This window comes from Aethalodelphis obliquidens, unplaced genomic scaffold (genome assembly GCF_003676395.1).
Source record: "Aethalodelphis obliquidens isolate GAN/ISIS:26980383/991018 unplaced genomic scaffold, ASM367639v1 scaffold2, whole genome shotgun sequence".
Lineage (NCBI taxonomy): Eukaryota > Metazoa > Chordata > Mammalia > Artiodactyla > Delphinidae > Aethalodelphis > Aethalodelphis obliquidens.
In genome coordinates, this window is record NW_020837946.1 from 71616836 (window position 1) to 71637085 (window position 20250).

The 20250-nt window shown below is 38.9% G+C and overlaps 1 protein-coding gene across 21 annotated transcripts in view; it reads left to right on the forward strand.

Annotated features, from left to right (window-relative positions):
* BAZ2B (bromodomain adjacent to zinc finger domain 2B) overlaps positions 1 to 20250 on the forward strand; it is a 378273-nt gene that overhangs the window by 327538 nt on the left and 30485 nt on the right. For all 21 annotated transcript variants that reach the window (XM_027130377.1, XM_027130323.1, XM_027130316.1 and 18 more), the window contains 2 exons: positions 5940 to 6002; positions 7023 to 7167. In XM_027130377.1, coding sequence (XP_026986178.1) covers positions 5940 to 6002; positions 7023 to 7167 — 208 coding nt within the window. The remainder of the gene's footprint in view (positions 1 to 5939; positions 6003 to 7022; positions 7168 to 20250) is intronic.

A 20250-nucleotide genomic window follows, 5' to 3' on the forward strand; every position in this document is an offset into this window, starting at 1 on the left:
GATGGAGGGAGAGGTAGGGTTGATACCAGCTATCTGGCCTGGGGACTGCTTGCTCTGCTATTGTTGCCATTAACTGAGACAGAGAAATCAGAAGGAGCAGAGGAAATAGATGACAGGGGAGGAGGGGAATATGGAACAGATAACTGAAGACAGGAAATGATGGTAGGTTTATTTTGGACATGTTGAGTTTGAGGTGCCTGTTCAGAAGCTCAGCAGTCAGTTGGATTTAAGAATCTAAAGTCTGGGGGCTTCCCTGGTGGTGCAGTGATTGAGAGTACGCCTGCCGATGCAGGGGACACGGGTTCGTGCCCCGGTCTGGGAAGATCCCACATGCTGCGGAGCGGCTGGGCCCGTGAGCCACGGCTGCTGAGCCTGCGCATCCGGAGCCTGTGCTCCGCAACAGGAGAGGCCACAAGAGTGAGAGGCCCGCGTATCGCAAAAAAAAAAAAAAGAATCTAAAGTCTGGAGAAGAGTTCAGTCTTGAAAGTGTAGATCTGGAAGTTATTATTAGCACATAGACAATAGTTTAAAATAATGAGTTGGATAAGTTTGCACAGCAGGATTGGTTTATTAATTAGAGTAGTGTACTGGGGTTGGATCCCCGGGGAATGTCAATATTTAAGAAGAGCCCACAAGGCTTCTTGTTGAAGAAGGAACAAAGGTGTAGAAAATTTCTGTAGTGGGTCAGGGATTTCCAATACCAAGACCACCTCCAGAGTCAGAGCGATTCACTAGGATGACTCACAGAAATCAGCATCTAGTCATGCCATGGCTACAAGTTATTACAGCAAAAGGAAACAAAGCAAAACCAGCAAAGAGAAAGGCATATGGGCCAAAGTCCAGAGGAAACCAGGCCCAGCTTTCAAGAGTCTTTTCCCAGTGGAGTCACACAGGATGGGCCTAATTCTCCCAGCAGTGAATTGCGACAATCTGTGAAATGCTGTGTTCTAAGGAAGCTCATTAGAAACGCTGTGCCCAGAGTTGTTTATTCAGGGCTGGCCACATAGGCACCCTCTGCATAACATGTGCTAAATTCCAGATTCCCAAAAGAAAAGTAGATGCTCAGTGTAACCCACATTGTTAGCACAGTTTAGGTCCAGTGAGCTATTCTTATCAGTTAGGGTGGGGGAACTCCCCAAAATTCAAGTTTCCAGACACTAGCCAAGGGCAAACTTTGTAAGCCGACCTTTCAAGGGCCTACAGTGTTAACTCTCTTCTACACATGTCATCATAATAAAAATCAAGAAACTTGAACATTTTAAAAAGGAGGGAATGATAAACAGTGTCGAGGGAGCAGGGGCCTAGTGTGACGAGGACTGAAAGTGTTCGTTGTATTTGGCAACACAGAGGTCATTGGTAACCAGTGCCAGCACCGTTTCGTTGGAAGGGTGAGAGCACAAGCCAGGCTATGATTGATTGAAAACAATAGAAAGTGAGAAAGTAAACTTAACTATTTCAAGCATTATGCCTCAAAAGAAAGGGTAGTTCCTAGAGGCAGACAAAGACCAAGGATTTTTCAGATGCAGAAGGTTTGAGATGATTTTTGGTTGAAGGGAAAGAGCCAATTAAATAAGAGAGAGGCACTGAAGATTAAAGAGAGGAAGAGAATAATTAATGGTATAAGATCCCTAAAAATATTGGAGGGGATTCAATTAAGGTAAAGAGAGGGGCTAGGGTTTTTTTTTTTTTTCGGTACGCGGGCCTCTCACTGCTGTGGCCTCTCCCGTTGCGGAGCACAGGCTCCGGACTCGCAGGCTCAGCGGCCATGGCTCATGGGCCCAGCCGCTCCGCGGCATGTGGGATCTTCCCAGACCGGGGCACGAACCCGCGTTCCCTGCATCGGCAGGCGGACTGTCAATGACTGCGCCACCAGGGAAGCCCAGGGCTAGTTTTGAAGAGCAGGCTAAAGGGAAGAAGGCAAGGTCACAGCGAGGGTGTGTGTGTGTAAGGGAAGCTACCATAAGCCATGGAAATGGACATATATAAAAGGGAGATAAAGGTTGATGTTTACCTTTTACCAGAAAAGAATGCTAGAAATATTGATAGGGTTGCAGAATGGCATTCAGAAAACAATATACAGCCAACTATTCCTTCTGCCCTTGATGCCAGGAGTATTTAGCCAAGGAAGTCTAGAAAGAACTCTTCTCCTTTCTTGTATCAACTCAGTACTGCTGGAGAAATAAAGAAAGAAGACTTAGAGAGATGAATTATTGATGGAATGGGTGAAAATAATATCTAATCAAGACCAATGACAAATTACTGAATCAAATTTTTTACTAAATCTGGATAATAATATAATTTATAAGATCATGTGCTATACAATTTCTCGTAAGTAAAAATAGCATAAATACAAAATATTTTCATAAATTCCACCCCCCATGTTATATTTTAAACCAGAATGATAAAAATTGTTAGAGTGAGCTTTACTTCTCTTAAGAGTACCAGGCTGAAAAGGAGACTACACTGAGATTCCTTGCAGAAATTACTTCATAATGTTGTATTTCTGAAACCACTTGATCAAATACTTTCATGCTGTGACAAATAATGTGAAGGGTATATAATTTGGGTATCAGTATTGTAATTACCCAAAGATACTATTTATAACCAATCTGCTTCATTTGGCAAGTAGAGCTGTTTCCACAGCAGGAATTAAACTTTTCTGACCAATACTAATCACCTTTTTATAGAATTAGCATCCCTTTTCAGCACTTAATATTATAAATTGTTTTAAGGTGTTAACTCTCATAAATTTGACAGCCTTGTGTTGGGACTTCAGTATCTTCTACTGGGTGGTCATCCCACTAAATTGGAATTTATTTACAGAAATTATGTGTTTCACCTGGCCTTTTTCACATGGAGAATTAACAAACTATGCATTTGTTTTTCTTTAAGGGAGATGAAGACTATTAAAAATCAGTACTAATGATTTAAACATCATTTTTAATATTTTAAGACCGGATGTGTCATTTAAAGTAGTCATTTTTATTTTTTATGAATGTTGAATTATAGAATTAATTAGAGTGATCAAAATCCTGGCAAATGTGTATTTGTTATTAATGTGAGAAAACAGTTTAAAAACATTTGAAAATAATGAATATTTTAGGACCTAAGAAACCAAATTAGCATTTCCTTTAAATTATTTGGGAGTTTTTCTTTATCATGAAGAAGTGGTAACCACTTATCAATTTCCTAATAAAATTAAAGGTTAACTATTTAATGAACCTTATTGATAAGATTATCCTCTGAAAATAGGTCTGGCCTCTTGATTAAAGTATAGGTAGAGTGTCAGTAGTTATACTCCTTAAAGGACTAATTGCAGGAGCCTTTCCATTGAGACCCGTGTGATCCCTTTCAATTAGAAAATACTGCCCTGAGACTAAGTCACAGCCCTCTGTCTCAAGGGTGATTCCCACTTTTCTTCACTCTTCGTTCCTTCAACACATGTACTCTTTCCCTAATACTTAGGTTTGTGTTGAAATCTATGTGAGCTTTAACCTCACAAGTTGCTGTGGAGGAGGTTATGTGGACAATTAAACTATGATATGTAGTGACACATACAACAGCCTTCTCTTCTGATTGGGAAACCATGGGGAACCATGGCAGGGATAGATTCTGCGTTCTTAGCTTTGTAGTTATTGCCTTCCTCTCTGGCCTTTCAAATTCCTTCATATCTCTTAAATTATAAGGACTATTAGCCAAAGCTCCTTTAAATAAAACTTCAGTAGATATTTTACTTCTTTTTCATCATAAGAAAAGTCTTAGAACTGGTAGTTAGCTAATTTGGCTGATACATAGCTACTCTGATATCTTATTTCAAATATTTGTTGATAGAGTTGATTTTTATGTAAGCAAATTTTCAAACATCCTGCTGGTCAAACGGTCACTATACAATCGTATAGCCATTAAATATCTATTTAATTGAAGAGTCAAGGTTTAAGGGTCATTGAGCCTGTTCTCTTTTAAATGGAAATGATGTATATATGGAATCTTTAAAAAAAATGGTTCTGAAGAACCTAGGGGCAGGACAGGAAAAAAGACGCAGACATAGAGAATGGACTTGAGGACACGGGCGGGGGGGGGGAAGGGTAAGCTGGGATGAAGTGAAAGAGTAGCATTGACATATATACACTACCAAATGTAAAATAGATAGCTAGTGGGAAGCAGCTCATAGCACAGGGAGATCAGCTCGGTGCTTTGTGACCACCTAGAGGAGTGGGATAGGGAGGGTGGGAGGGAGGGAGACGCAAGAGGGAGGAGATATGGGGATATATGTATATGTATATATATAACTGATTCACTTTGTTATACAGCAGAAACTAACACAACATTGTAAACCAATTATACTCCAATAAAGATGTTTAAATAAATAAATAAATAGAAATGATGTTATTATTACCACAAATAATATGCCTAAATGCCTTTGTAAATTGGTCCCCTAAATTTGGGTAAAGAGTAGATAGAGAATGGTAAAACTATTGAAGTTTCCCTTTCACTTCTTTCTGTTGGCGAGATAACTATACTGGTTTAGAAATATCTGTTCGTGAGAGTGGTTGGTGGCAGTGTGGCTTTTTTAAAAAGCATATAGAAAGTGAACATCAAAAACAATTGCTTATGTTTTTTAAACCTGAGATGTACCTACATTTTCTAATTAAAGGACAACTTTCAGAAAGAAGGAAAGTAACCTTATTTATATATTATGTACCAGGAACTCTGCTAGTTGCTTTCAGATCTGTTCTTATTTAGTCCTCACAAAAATCCCATGTTACAGATAATGTTATCACAAGATAATGTTATCACCAATTTACAGATTAGGAAACAGTTTTAGAGGAGTTAAATAATTTGCCTATATGAAATCGTGCAGCTGAGGTCCAAAGAAGCACATATACTTTATATTATGTCATGCTTTCCCTCTAAAACATATACTTTGGGTGTAGCTTTCCTATATTCATTTTGTAGAATGAAAAATTTTATATAATCACAAAATTTCTATTTATGAAATCAGTACTCTATATAGTAGGGATTATTTTTCTTCTAAAAGCTCAATGTGTTCAAAATATAACTTACCCTTTTTTGCTCTAAAATGACTCTTTCAGTTAATGATACCAATATTTTTGCAGTCTCCCAGATTTAAACCCTTAATATCATAATTTACTCCTTCCTTCATCTCCCTCACCCATTTCTGCCTTGTATCCGTGAGCTGCCAGGACTTAACAGTTCTGACTATGTACTATCTCTTATATCCATTTCCTTTTCTCCTTTTCTATTTCTTTTATCCTAGTACGACCCACGTCCTCTTTTCCTCTTGAATCATTGCAACAATTCGCTAACTAGATTTGCCAACTGTAGTCCTTTCTCTGCTCCAGGCCATCTTACAACTATTACCATACTAATCTTTGTAAAGCATAGTTCTGGTATTTAACCTCCCTCAAAGGATCGTATTATTGTCCATTGCCAAGCACTTACAGCTCTAGATAATTTAGCCCTAAACTCATCTGTGCCTCATCTCCCCACCTTACCTCTTCAGGTCAAACTCTTTCTGAAATGCCCTGTCCTCTGTTCTCTGATCAATCAAATCCTAACAATTCTTCAGTAGCTAATTAAAACGTAACTTCTTCCATATAGCCTCTCTTGGTATAGGTTCCCACTAGAAGTAACCTCACCCTTCCCTGAGCTCCATGACTCTTAATCGCCACCTCTCTTGAGGTCCTTATAGCTTTCTGCTGTTTGGCAGTTTTTATTTATTAGTGTAATGTTTTATGTGTCTCCCTACCAGATTAACACTTTATCGGGAGCAAGAACTGATATTGATATTCTCATTTCCATGGTGCCTATCCTAGTACTTTGTATATAGGAAGGAGGCTTTCATTAAATATTTGCTGATTGACTGAATAAATAAATCTTAAAAACAGGTAAATGATACTGTATTTTGTTATGTATAGGATGAAGGTGACCAAGCAGCAAGTGTTGAAGAGCTAGAAAAACAGATTGAAAAACTGAGTAAAGTAAGCACTTTTCAGATTACAGTTTATTTATTTATTTATTTATTTATTTATTTGCAGCATTTCAAAAATCCACCTTGTATGGGATTAGTTTTTCTGGTTGCTAGATAAAAACAAGCTTTTTTGTAACTAGCTAAAATGAGGAGCTTTAGAAACATTCTCACAATTAAACCTTAAAAGTTTAATGCCAAGGTTAAAAACTTGCCTCTTAAGACATGGTACTCAATTTCACCAGGGCCTCTATTCTTCAGGTCTTCTTTTAAGTATAAAATACCAATAAATGCATGGTTTTATTTCTTGGAATTAATTACTTTAAAAATTCAGTCGAATTTTATGATAATAGTTTTGGCAGCTCATGTTTTATTTTATATTAGTACATTTGTGGATTTTATTTTCACTGGATTTGTAAACTATAAATGTTTATGAACTTCTCATTAAAAATTGAATTTCAGTAGTATTAGTGAAGTTTTAGATGAATTTTTTGTTTTAAAAAAATGAGTTTTTAAAAGTATTATGAAATTGATATTATGAGATACCTGTATACTATAGCCATGTTAGATTCATCACAAATTTATCCCAAAATTTAGTCATATGTTACCTAGGTTTACAACATGAGTATAAAAATAGGCAAATAGAGGTCTGGTCAATTACATATATGAGTGTTATTTGTTACATATTGTAATCAATAGAATTAAGCCAATTTGCTTTGGCTTAATGAAATACCTGGTCACACTGTTTATTATTAAGTATAAGACATGCTTTACTATACTATACTTGATAAAATAAACTTAACTCTTTAATCCACGGCAACAAAAATATTCCATCTACCCTCAAAGTAATTTCTATATTTATAAGTGTAACTAAAATTGAAGTCAGGCTTGTAATATTTTAACTCTTTTGCTGTCTTTTCCCAGTAGTGAAATTTATCTGCTCTAAAGGCATAATAAGTGTAAAGTCGCTTATGTATTAATTTTTAAAGCACTTAACATCCATAGCTTAATTATATGCATCATTTTTTAACAGCAACAGAGTCAGTACAGAAGGAAGCTCTTTGACGCTTCTCACTCTTTACGTTCGATGATGTTTGGCCAGGATCGTTACAGACGCCGGTACTGGATTCTTCCCCAATGTGGGGGGATTTTTGTAGAAGGCATGGAGAGTGGTGAAGGTAGGAACTATTAATCTGTTACAAAGTAATATAAGGAACCATATTTTTTAAAAACCCTGTCACTCCTTCAATATATTTTGTGCTTCCAGAATCAAATCTGCTTTATGGATAAACATTGTAAAACCTTGATTCCCATTCCTTTTGAACTCATAATGCCCCTTGCTCTGATAAATATTCCTTCTCTCTCCATGATTTTTCTTCTGCCACTCTTTCTGACATCAAACATGAACTATTCTTTTTCTTTAGCAGACAAAGGTCTTCACCTGTATTATTCTTTAAAACTAATCCTCCATTTCTCGTCCTTCCCATTTTCAAGTTTTCCAACATGTGGTTTTATTCTTTAACCTTCCCAACAAGCATACATCCCAGCAGTATCCCTGGAGGTAACTTGCTTCAATCTAAGACCCTTATTATAATCCTCATTCATCTTGAAATCTTGTTCATGTTTGGAATTTGTGATCACCTCCTCCTCCATTAAACTTCTTCCTTTCTTCAGTTCTGAATTACCACACAATTCTACAGTCTACCTTTGGACTATTTTTTCGCTGGCTCCATTCCTGTTACATTAACTAGCATGTAACATAATGCATATACGTGCTCAATAAACCATCTGAATTGAACTTTTTAGAACTCTGTACCTGGACATTTACAAATGCTTAAATTCTGATGGGGGCAAAAGCGTTATGTCAGTGCTTACAGGTTTCAGGGTATAGCTATTTCCCCATGGTGGTACATGGAGGAAAAACTTCTTGCAAAACATTTTTTTTTTTGGAATACCCACTATATGCCAGGCATTTCTAGGTACTGCAGGAAGTTGAAAGATATGAAAAACAGTCCATGCCATGTAGAAATTTAACAGTCCATTGGAGAGAGGGGATTTATTAATCACATAGACATCTAGAACAGAAATCATATAAAGTAGTTGTTTTTAAGTTGATGTAGATGTTGATTTAATAGGATAGTGTGGTGGGTTCTTTTTTTAACTGTTTGCTTAAAATATTTAAAAATAAAAGTATTTTTAACCATGGAAAATATATTAATTAAAATAATAAGTTAAAAATAAATAAGTGGGACTAATCATATTAAAAAGCTTCTACACAGCAAAGGAAACCTTCAACAAAATGAAAACGTAACCTATTGAATGGGGACAAATATTTACACATTATATATCTGATAAGGGACTAATATCCAAAATATATAAAGAACTTATACAACTCAATAGCCAAAAAAAAAAAAAAAAAAAAAAATCTGGTTTAAAAATGGACAAAAGATCTGAAAAGACATTCTCCCAAAGAAGATACACAGATGGTACATGAAAAGATACTCAACATCATTAATCATTAGGGAAATGCAAATCAAAATTACAGTGAGATATCACCTCTCACATGTCAGAATGGCTGTTATCAAAAAGACAAGAAGGGCTTCCCTGGTGGCGCCGTGGTTGAGAGTCCGCCTGCCGATGCAGGGGACATGGGTTCGTGCCCCGGTCCGGGAAGATCCCACATGCCACGGAGCAGCTGGGCCTGTGAGCCATGGCTGCTGAGCCTGCGCGTCTGGAGCCTGTGCTCCGCGACAGGAGAGGCCACAACAGTGAGAGGCCCGCGTACCGCAAAAAAAAAAAGACAAGAAATAACAAGTGCTGGTGAGGGAGGATGTAGAGAAAAGGGAACCCCTGTGCACTGTTGGTGGGAATATAAATTGGTGCAGCCACAATGGAAAATAATATGGAGGTTCCTCAAAAATTAAAACTAGAACTACCATATGATCCCTAGAAATCTAATTTAAAATGACAAAGCTGTGAGTCACTTGAGGGTGCAGAGCCTTGGTAAAGCTAAAAAGCAAAATAAAGAAATGTCCCGGTGAGTGACTTTGCCTTAGCTGTGTTAAGAATCACCTGAGAAGCTTAAAAAAAAAAAAAAGTGAGCCCTACCCCAGAACAATTAAATATCCCTCAATTTGATTAAGGGTCACCTCATTCGTAGTCACTTGGGCATGTAAACTTGAAGTTATCTAGGACATAAACTTTTCCTTCCAAATATCTGCAGTCAGTCTCTTTGCAACACTAGTGAAATCAGGTCTTTTTCAATATATATCTGAATTATTACCGCTGTCCTCAGCTTCTCTCTGTGCAATCCCCTTCTTCCATTGCATTCTGGCATTGTATCATGTCTGTACTCCAAAACCTCAAATGACTCCCTGTTGCCTATAAGATGTTGAAATAAATCTGTGTGTAACCTGGCATTCGAGGCCCTCTATAAATCTGACCTCAGAAGATCTTTACATGGTTCTCCAGTATGAATGTACATAAGCCAGTCTATTTACTGTTGCTCAACACATGTGTATTCCTCCCCCTGTAACTTCACTGTGCTTTGCCAAATTCTGTTCAATGTAATGCTAATTTGCCTTTCCTTCAGACATCTAAATTTTGCCCGTCTTTCTTGATCCAGCTCAAATCCTAGCCCTTTTGAAACTCTTCTCTAGCTTATTTAAGTGGAACCAATTTTTACTATCTGTGAGTTCCTAGAAAACCAAATAATTATACCATTATCTTGGCACATTGATCCACATACTGTTTATTTATTTTACTTAAATTTGATAATCCTTGTATGTACAACTTTTTATTTTCCATAGTGTTAAGCATAGTACCTTATATACCTAGGCACACTAAAAATGCTTTAATTAAGAAAGTAAGTAAATAATTAATTAAATGTCTATAAGGTTTATAAGAATAGTTTATAGAAGACTTTCTTTTTTTTAAATGTTAGGCCTCTCCAGTTAGATAGCATTAATTGAATTTGTAGTTGTTAGAACTCAGTTTCCATTCAGGCCCCACCACTTAACCTCTCTAGACTCTGATTTTCCTCTCTACAATAGAATTTTAATAGGCTCTGTATAAATTCTTTGGTTGTTATAAGGATCATGTCACATAATGAATCTAAAAGAGCTACAAGATATTTAACCATTAATTGTACCTTATACTATTATTTGGGTTCATTGCACAGTACACGGGAAAGGTAGGAATAACTTTTTATTTAAAGATTATTTTCTCATAAAATTTTTATTAATTCGGTAATTTGCATCTGCTGTATTATTCTAAGTGCTATGGAAGTCATAAAATAAATAACAGATGTAGATTCCTTTTCTTTAATCGTGTTTACTGTGCACCTATACTGTGCCTTGTACTGAGTACTGTGGAAATACAAAAGAATCAATTAACCTATCTCTATCCACAAAAAGATCACAGTCTAACTGGAAAGATATAGCATATATGAAGAAAAGAACAAAAGCATGTAAATATGTAATATTATAGGCAAGTACTATATCTGAGAGGCAAGGCTGATAAGGATGAATAAGTACCAGCTGTTAGAAACTACCATGAAATAAGTGGGTAATGAAAGTTAATAGAGTGTTACCAATATGCTTTTTTTTGTTGTTGCTGTTTGTGTTGGGTCCTCGTTGCTGCGCATGGGCTTTCTCTAGTTGCGGCGAGCGGAGGGCTAATCTTCGTTGTGGTGTGCAGGCTTCTCATTGGGTGGCTTTTCTTGTTGTGGAGCACGGGCTCTAGGCGCATGGGTTTCAGTAGTTGCAGCACGCTGGCTTAGTAGTTGTGGCACACGGGCTCTAGAGCGCAAGCTCAGTAGTTGCGGCGCGTGGGCTTAGTTGCTCCGCGGCATGTGGGATCTTCCCGGACCCGGACTCGAACCCATGTCCCCTGCATTGGCAGGCAGATTCTTAACCACTGCTCCACCAGGGAACCCAACAATATGTATTTTTATATTCTGCTCATTTATCACTTTTTAAAAGTTCTATAAAACACAGTCTTTACTTAATAAAGTTAGATTTAATACTCATCTATTTAAAAGTTTAAATACACAAGTTTTTTAAAAAAATCCCTCTAATATCATTATGATCAATAATATTACACAGAGATGATAATCAGATCTTGAATTACCTATATAAGGCCTGTGGAAAAATCTCCCACTTCTAGAGTGAGTGTATAACAAATTTTAGAACTGTTTGGAGTGAAGAGAGAATCAAAATTGACCCTCCTGTGGGTATAGCTAGTGAGTTTCATCTGGAAAGCAGGAGAGTATCTACATTTGTATCCATCCATTCATCCGTAATATGAACAACAGGAACCGCCCAACCACCTACTGAAATCATGAAAGGTACCAAAAAAGGAGAGGAATATTGAGGTATAAAAACTGAGGATCCCGGGCTTCCCTGGTGGCGCAGTGGTTGAGAATCTGCCTGCTAATGCAGGGGACACGGGTTCAAGCCCTGGTCTGGGAGGATCCCACATGCTGCGGAGCAACTAGGCCCGTGAGCCACAACTACTGAGCCTGCGCGTCTGGAGCCTGTGCCCTGCAACAAGAGAGGCCGCGATTGTGAGAGGCCCGCGCACCGCGATGAAGAGTGGCCCCCACTTGCCACAACTAGAGAAAGCCCTCGCACAGAAATGAAGACGCAACACAGCAAAAATAAATAAATAAAGTCTTAAAAAAAAATTTTTTTTTAATAAATAAATTAAAAAAAACTCAGGATCCTGGCATACCAAATAGAGTCCTCATTTCTGCTCTTCAACTCCAGGAACCTCACAAAAGTAGGAGGACCTTTATGAGGTATAAGCAGTATTCAAAGTAAAAACAGTCCAAGGTAGCCAGACCGTACAAGTCTTACAGAGGTCATTGTTGAAGGGGTTGGTGCAGCTATCTTTTATTTTTTTATTTTTTTAAAACACAACATGATTATATTTTAATACACAACCAAAATGCAAAGCACTATAGTAAATTGATGGCAATAAAATATAATATTGATATTTCATTTGCATTGCATGACAGATGGTTAACATCCTTAGTCCTAAATGAGTTCTTAGAAACCAGTAACAAAGACATTAATAGGGCTTCCCTGGTGGCGCAGTGGTTGAGAGTCCGTCTGCCAGTTCTGCCAGTGCAGGGAACGCGGGTTCGTGCCCCGGTCCGGGAAGATCCCACATGCCGCGGAGCAGCTGGGCCCGTGAGCCACGGCCGCTGAGCCTGCGCGTCCGGAGCCTGTGCTCTGCAATGGGAGAGGCCACAGCAGTGAGAGGCCCGTGTACAGCAAATAAAAAAAAAAAAAAAAAGACATTAATAAACCAAGGGAAATTAAAACAAACCAGAAGAAAATGAAATAACACAAGTGACTAGTAAGGATTAAGCATATATGAAGATGACTGAGCTGAACAATAACAGAAGAAAAGCAATTTCTTTGAAATATCATATTACTAAAGATTAAAAATTTAACATTTGTACAGTTTTAGGAAACATACCCACATAAACACTGGGGGACAAGATGAGGTCCCATCTATATAGTAGGGGAAACTCTAGTTTGGACTCAAAACTATAAAATTTTGGATATCCTTAGTTCTAGCAGTTCCAATTCATTGGAATTATTTCAACAAATTAGTTGGATAAATTTACAATTTATATATAAATCATGTTTACTGCATGGAAAATGTGTAGCTAGTATATAGACCCCCCCAAAATGACTTGTATATTAATTTATCAGTACACCCAAAAGTATGTGTACAAAATTTCATTAATAGTAGATAACATAGTCGGAGGTGGCAGAATTAGAGGAGGCAAAAAGGCATTTAAGAAGTAAAATATTGGGCCTCACTGGTGGCGCAGTGGTTGAGAATCCACCTGCCAATGCAGGGGACACGGGTTCCAGCCCTGGTCCAGGAAGATCCCACATGCCGCAGAGCAACTAAGCCTGTGTGCCACAACTACTGAGCCTGTGCTCTAGAGCCCGCGAGCCACAACTACTGAGCCCACATGCCGCAACTACTGAAGCCCGCGCTCTTAGAGCCTGTGCTCTGCAACAAGGGAAGCCGCCACAGTGAGAAGCCTGCGCACCAAAACGAAGAGTAGGCCCCGCTCGCCACAGCTAGAGAAAGCCCGCGCACAGCAACAAAGACCCAATGCGGCCAAAAATAAATTAATTAATTAAAAAAGAAAAAGAAGTAAAATATTATACTTCACAAATTTCCACATCCTTTGAAATTTTGAAAAAGATGATTTTTTGTTAATCAATTTTAAATTTCCCTGTGATAAGTGAAAATTTTAAATATATGCACTTAATACTTACGGGAGCATTGAAATGAAGCCTCAGAATCACACCATTCTGAGCTTCTCCGTGTAATCATGCCACCATCATTCAGGCTTCTGAGATTTAGTCCAATGGCAACAATGAGAACAGTCAACATGCCTGGTTACAATTGGAGCTATCTTCTAGAATGCTATTTCTGCATTCTCTACTGCCTGTGGGTAAGGGGGAGCATGAATCAGCCACCCAATACCATATTAGTAAGCCCATTGTTAAATGGCAGAAGCTGTGAAAAAAATCCCAATTGTTTGTATAATTTTTGGAAACTCCAATATATAACAAATATGTTTCAGTCTTAATAGTATGTGTATTGTCTGCACACACAAGGGACACAGTAACTCCATATCCAGAAAAGGTGTATATTATTCAGTGGCTAGAGGAAATCAGATATCCAAAAGCTAGCAAATGTCATCAGAGTCTCTTTGTCAGAGACTTTAGTCACAGATACTTGTAGTGCTACTATCAAATAAAGTTGACTAAACAGGGTTGTTAAATTGTGAAATGAGGTTGCTCAGTAACCCTACCTGAATCTCTGCTTGTTTAAGAAATGCAATCTCGGGGCCTTCCTGGTGGCGCAAGTGGTTGAGGGTCCGCCTGCCAATGCAGGGGACACGGGTTCGTGCCCCGGTTTGGGAAGATCCCACATGCCACAGAGCGGCTAGGCCCGTGAGCCATGGCCGCTGAGCCTGCGCGTCCGGAGCCTGGGCTCCGCAATGGGAGAGGCCCTCATACCACCAAAAAAAAAAAGAAATGCAATCTCGGGCTTCCCTGGTGACACAGTGGTTAAGAATCCACCTGCCAATGCAGGGGACACGGGTTCGAGCCCTGGTCTGGGAAGATTCCCACGTGCCGTGGAGCAACTAAGCCCGTGTGCCACAGCTACTGAGCCTGCGCTCTAGAGCCCACGTGCCACAACTACTGAAGCCCACGTGCCTAGAGCCCATGCTCCGCAACAAGGGAAGCCACTGCAATGAGAAGCCCGCTTACCACAGCGAAGAGTAGCCCCCGCTCACTGCAACTAGAAAAAGCCCATGCACAGCAACGAAGACCCAACACAGCCAAAGATAAATAAATAAATTTATTTTTTAAAAAAGAAGAAGAAATGCAACCTTTCTCCTCCAGGTATGCAGCACTGTTGTACAACCTGGCCCTTTAAGTGTAGCTGGGTTTTGGCAACATACCTGACCAACAGGTATAGAAGCTACCAGTAGAGGTCACAAAAAATAAGTCCAACTGATATGTGGGCATCCTTGTGCAGGACTTAAATACCCAAGTCTGTCCATGCTAGGTATGCAACCTGAGGAAGGAATGAGTTCATGCAAAAGCTTTTGCAGTGGTTGTGATTCTGGTCTTCCAGCCATAGCGAACCCAGAATCCCAACCCCAGTAGGGAAATGTGTTTGCCACGGCTCTGTTGCATTCTGGAACAGTAGACACTTGGTTCCTCATGTCTAGCAAGCCCATAAACGTTTGAGGCTGTTCTCCTTTCCAGCATAATGAACTGAGCAGTATGGTTAGTGATCCCTTGGTGGAGACCCTGGGGACTGAGCCCAGCCCTGGTCCTCCTTAAGTTTGAAAGAGCTTAGGTCAGGGAACAAAGAAACCTGGCTTCAGGAGTTGAGTCAAACTCATAAGGTGGAGCTGATGTAATCCCATTTCAAGAGAGTCAAGTTAATGTAGGGTATTTCCCTCAGCTCTATTCTCTGAGTTCTTTTCTGAGGAGTGTAGAGGCCATGAGATCTTACCAGATGGTTTGTGGGAGTGAGGCTTAATAGCTGTGATCCCTGAAGGAGATTCCTTACCAGGGACCTTCTCCACCTAATCTTTTGGTGTCTCCCACTCTTCTAACAACTCTTCAGTATGGCATGTGAACCATTCAATATTGTGTCTTACCTCACAGGAATCTTTTTCACGGTCTCAGTAGGTCTTTCAAGTTTCTGAATAGGACCACATTCCCGCACTCCAGGATTACACAACCATCAACTTCTGTCCTATTAATCCTTCTGCTTATGAGCAATACCACACTTAGTGGTGTGCGGGAGCCTCTGCCAGAAGTCTAGCCTGTCTTTGATTCTTTTTTATTTTTATCTTCTCCTTCCTTTGTTCCTTTTTTGTTTTTCTTTTGTATGGAAACCTGTACCACTTACTAAGCTCCCTCTTTCCATTTCCTCCCCTGAGATGGGGCGTGTGTGACCTAAAAGAACTATTTCATTTCTATCAGTGCTTCACACGTGATGGAGTAAAGTCAAAGCAGTCGTCCACTCAGGTGGACCTGTTCTGATTTGATCATTCAACATAATTTGCACCAAGAACATGTTGTCAGGCCTTCCCCTCTCAAGCCCTGGGTTTTCTTATAATCATGCTAACACAGCCAGGGTCTCAGAAAAGCTACATCCTCTGCAGATCTAGTCCCACTCACATTCAAGGGTCAGGAAAATCACGGGGCTATATTTTACCAACACTACCAAGCATTCAGTTTGGAAACAGGGTGGCAACGCCTATCTCAGCATTATTAGTCAACCAGACGGCTCATTCTGTAACAGGGGCATGTGTTCCCCCTTCTCAGCTTCATTTAATATCACTGCTGTCCCTCCATCATGCAAACAAACACGCCAAACCTCTAAGGATCCTTCCAAGTGCGTATGGTAGTAGACCTGTTGAGAACCTAGTTCTTACTCTGTACACTGCTGGATTTCCTCCCGCTGTTGTGTCCACTCAGATTCCTTTAGAGCATGCCTCACAATAACTGGCTTTTCACATACACAGGGGCCAGTTGCCTCATGTATTAGTGGGAGTTTGCCCCACTTTCCCTTCTAAAGGGGCTGCCGTCACCCTTTTTAGTTTACCATCCCCCCCTTAGGGCTCATGAAAATCTCTAAGCTGGTAAGGAAGAGAGACAGAACTGGATTTCAAGTCAGCTTATCACCACTAGTCATCCTCTTTAGCATACCACTTTTATGGCTTCTGCCGTCTTCAGGCATTGCTACTAAGACCATTCTAACTCCACCAAGTGAATTACCACTGACCCCAAGAAGGAATTCTTCCACCCCTGGGTGTGCCCCTTCCAGAAATCCATGACATCAGGATTTTGTTGGTCACCAATTGTACAAGATGCATGGTCACAAAAATCACTAATGACATACATAGTGCTAATAACAGCATAATTTATTACTGAAGGCAACTTATAAGCAGAGAAGTTACAGTACATAGGATCTCCCAGCTCCCATAATGGTTCCATAGGACTTGGATGTGTGACAAGAACACTCCAAGAGACAAAACATTATACCCCATACCTTGCTCTCTATTTATGGGTTAGTGTAAGAAGGGGTACGAAGCACTGAATTTCTCTAAGTAACAGTAAACATGTCAAGGGACCTTTGGGTCTAGGAACAGTGCTTACAGGTATGCATACCAAGAATCAAAATCTACACACCAAGGATCCTGAGAACAGTTGACATTAGCTGGCTAAAGGCCCTGCTATCCTTCTGCTGGCCCCCAGGAAAGTGGGAAGGAAGAAAGCCCCATGGCCACGCAGCCAAAACCAATGATTTGTTGCCCTTCAATTCACTGTTCTGTTTGGGGTATATTGGATTGTGGGTAATTCCTTCAATATTGGAAGGAAAATGAAACAAGTTTTTTGTACTGTGATGTGAATATTACTCTTCCATTTTGTATTAGGATATGTTTACAGCATTAGGTCTATAAGTATAGAAACTAATTCCTGTTAGGATGAGTGGAGGAATCTTACCTGGAGGATGAAGGTATTATGGTAAAAGGCATCTTTTAAAAAATTTCCTGGATCAGACTGGGAAGGAACAATCCTAGATAGACAACGATAAGAACCTGCTTCCTTGAGTCTTCTCCACAGTAATAGCAAGATGTCTCCTAGGAGCTGAGTTGTGGTAGTACTGACAATATGAAGTCACTTAAGGAGCTGTGAAAGTACTCCTGAGGTTAGGCTATACTGAATGGGTGAGAGCCTTTGAACCCTCGTAGGAAGCCACTGAACAGAGACCTGTATTCTAAATGCCAATGTTTTTACATTTCTTGTGTTCTTTGTTTGTGTTTCACTTAGATTTTAGTAAAATCTATTTGAAAGTTTTAGCCTGCTTCAGCCCAACTAAGGAGAGCCAAAGGAAAAAATTTCATTCGAACTGAGAATCGTGGACCCCTAGGGTCCAGTGACAACTATTAGGTAAACTAAAGGGTTTCAAAGTGATTCTGAATAAGCTCAAGAAGACATAGTCTCTTTTCCAATAGCAAACTTGCTCTTATTAGGATTGGTTTCAATTGGTTTAATTGGGAAATGGTATTTTCTTTGTCATTATATACTTGCAGTTACTACCAAGGAAATCAATCAAGTGAACGGCACTCCCTGTTTCATCTCTTACTTATTTTCCTCTTCTTTAGTCTGTTTTGAAGACTTTTTTTTTTTAACATCTTTATTGGAGTATAATTGCTTTACAATGGTGTGTTAATTTCTGCTTTATAACAAAGTGAATCAGCTATACATATACATATATCCCCATATCTCCTCCCTCTTGAGTCTCCCTCCCACCCTCCCTATCCCATCCCTCTAGGGGGTCACAAAGCACCGAGCTGATCTCCCTGTGCTATGTGGCTGCTTCCCACTAGCTATCTGTTTTACATTTGGTAGTGTATATATGTCCATGCCATTCTCTCACTTCGTCCCAGCTTACCCTTCCCACTCCCCATGTCCTCAAGTCCATTCTCTACGTCTGCGTTGAAGACTTTTTTTAATACTCATTGATACATGTCAAAGAAGTAAGGACTGGAAAGAACAGAGGATTGTGTGAAATAGGAGATAGACAACTATTTAAAAAATCTTTTTACTAAATATCCTGTATATTTTTCAAATTTTTAAAAATAATTTTACACTTTTGTTAGAGGTTTAGTTGTTTATAATTAAGCAATTTGAATATAAAAGTTAAAGACAACCACGAATAAGCTATTGAAATGTATCATCAGCTCACTTTCCTAGGTGCAAATGGGAAGTCATCAACTAGTCTCAAACCAGTAAAAAACTTGTCTGTTGGTTGGTTGGTCTGTTTGTTTTTGGATATATGACAGTGGTTTTTGAGATACTAGTTCTCAGAATAAATCAAGCACAAATATTAATATTTCCTTACTAGCCAATAATTTGTGTAAAGTTAAGGAAATTTGTGAGCATGGGTATTTGAAGAGAATATTTGTGACTCTTTTCATGTGTGCCTAATTGGAGGTGATGTAGTAGGGTGGTCTTCTAAGGGCAAATGTGCAGAAATGCATAAAGATCATATGAGGCACAATATTTTTTTCTGGCTGTTTTTAAGATTTTCTCTATTATTGGTTTTGAGCAATTAGATCATGGTATGTCTTGGAGTAGTTATGTATCTTCATGTTTCTTTTGCTTGGAGTTGAGTTTTTTGGATCTGTAGTTTATAATTTTCATCAAATTTGGCAATTTTTCAGCCATTATTTTTCAAATTTAATGACCTTGTCTGCTAATGCTACTGTCTTGTCAGTTTGAGGTTAGTTTTCATTGATTGAGTTCTCTAATTATGTATCATTCATGTATGTCTTTTAATTTTGATTGAATGCGAGACATTGTGAATTTTACCTTGTTTGGTGCTGGATATTTTTGAATTTCTATAAATATTTTTGAGATTTGTTTAGCTGAAACACAGTTAAGTTACTTGGGAGAAGTTTGATCCTTTCAGATCTTTCTTTAAAAATTTGTTAGGCAGGACTAAAACAGTGCTCAGTCTAGTTTATCCCCTAACTAGTAAAGCAAGATCCTTCTTAGTACTCCACCTGATGGCCGTGAATCTTGAGGTTTCCCAATCTGGTTGGTAGGAACAAGTACCAGATACCCAGCCTGTATGAGCACCTGGCATTGTCACCTCCAATCCTTTCAGGTGGTTCTTTCCTGGTCTCAGATAAGTTCCTCACATGTACACACTGCTCATTATTCAGCTGAATACTGCAGATCTCTGGAGTTCTCTCTCCATGCGGTGCTCTCCTCTCTAGTACTCTCTCCTGGGCACTGTAGCTACTTTGATCTCCCTGGACTGTCAGTTCCATCTCCTCACTCAGGGAGTCTGCCAGGCTCCACCTGGATTCTTCCTCCCTATTCTGTAGCCTGGAAATTAACCCAAAGCAATAAGCTGGGGCAATCATAGGTCTGACTGTGTTTGTTTTCTTTTTTTGTTGCCTGAAGTCCAGTTTCTTGCAAACTGTTGTTTCATATATTTTGCCTCTTTTTTGGTTGTTTCATGCAAGAGTGTAAATCTGGTCCCTATTATTCCATATTGTCCAGAAGCATAAGTCTGAAGTATAGGATTTTAATTTGGGGTAGAAACTAATTTCAAGAGAAGCATGTGAAAGCCATTTCAAACATTAGTAGAGGATTGGTTAAGTTATGATGTATCCATAAAATAGAATATTATTCAGCTGATTGAAAAAAATGAAGTACAGTTATATGTTTTAGCATAGAAAACCGTCTAAGGTATTTAGTGAAAATATCAAATCCATCCTTTTATTTCATCGTTCAAGAAATATTTATGGAGCTTCTGTTTTATAGCAGCCACCATGTTAGGCATTTGGGATCCAATAATAAGCAAGAGAAACATTGCTCTACTTTTAAAAGCTTGCTGATTTAAATTCTAGTGTGTGGGTGGGAGTGGAGTAGAAAATAAACAGATAATTAGGTTATTGTTTATAATGATAAATTCTGTGACGGAAATATGTAGGATGATATTCTAAAGTGAATGGGTAAAATAAGACACAAGGCTGTATTGTACAACACAGGGAATATAGCCAATATTTTTAAATAACTGTAAATGGAGTATGACCTTTAACAATTGTGAATCACTACATTATATACCTGTAACTTATCTAATATTGTACGTCAGCCATATGTCAGGAAAACAAATAA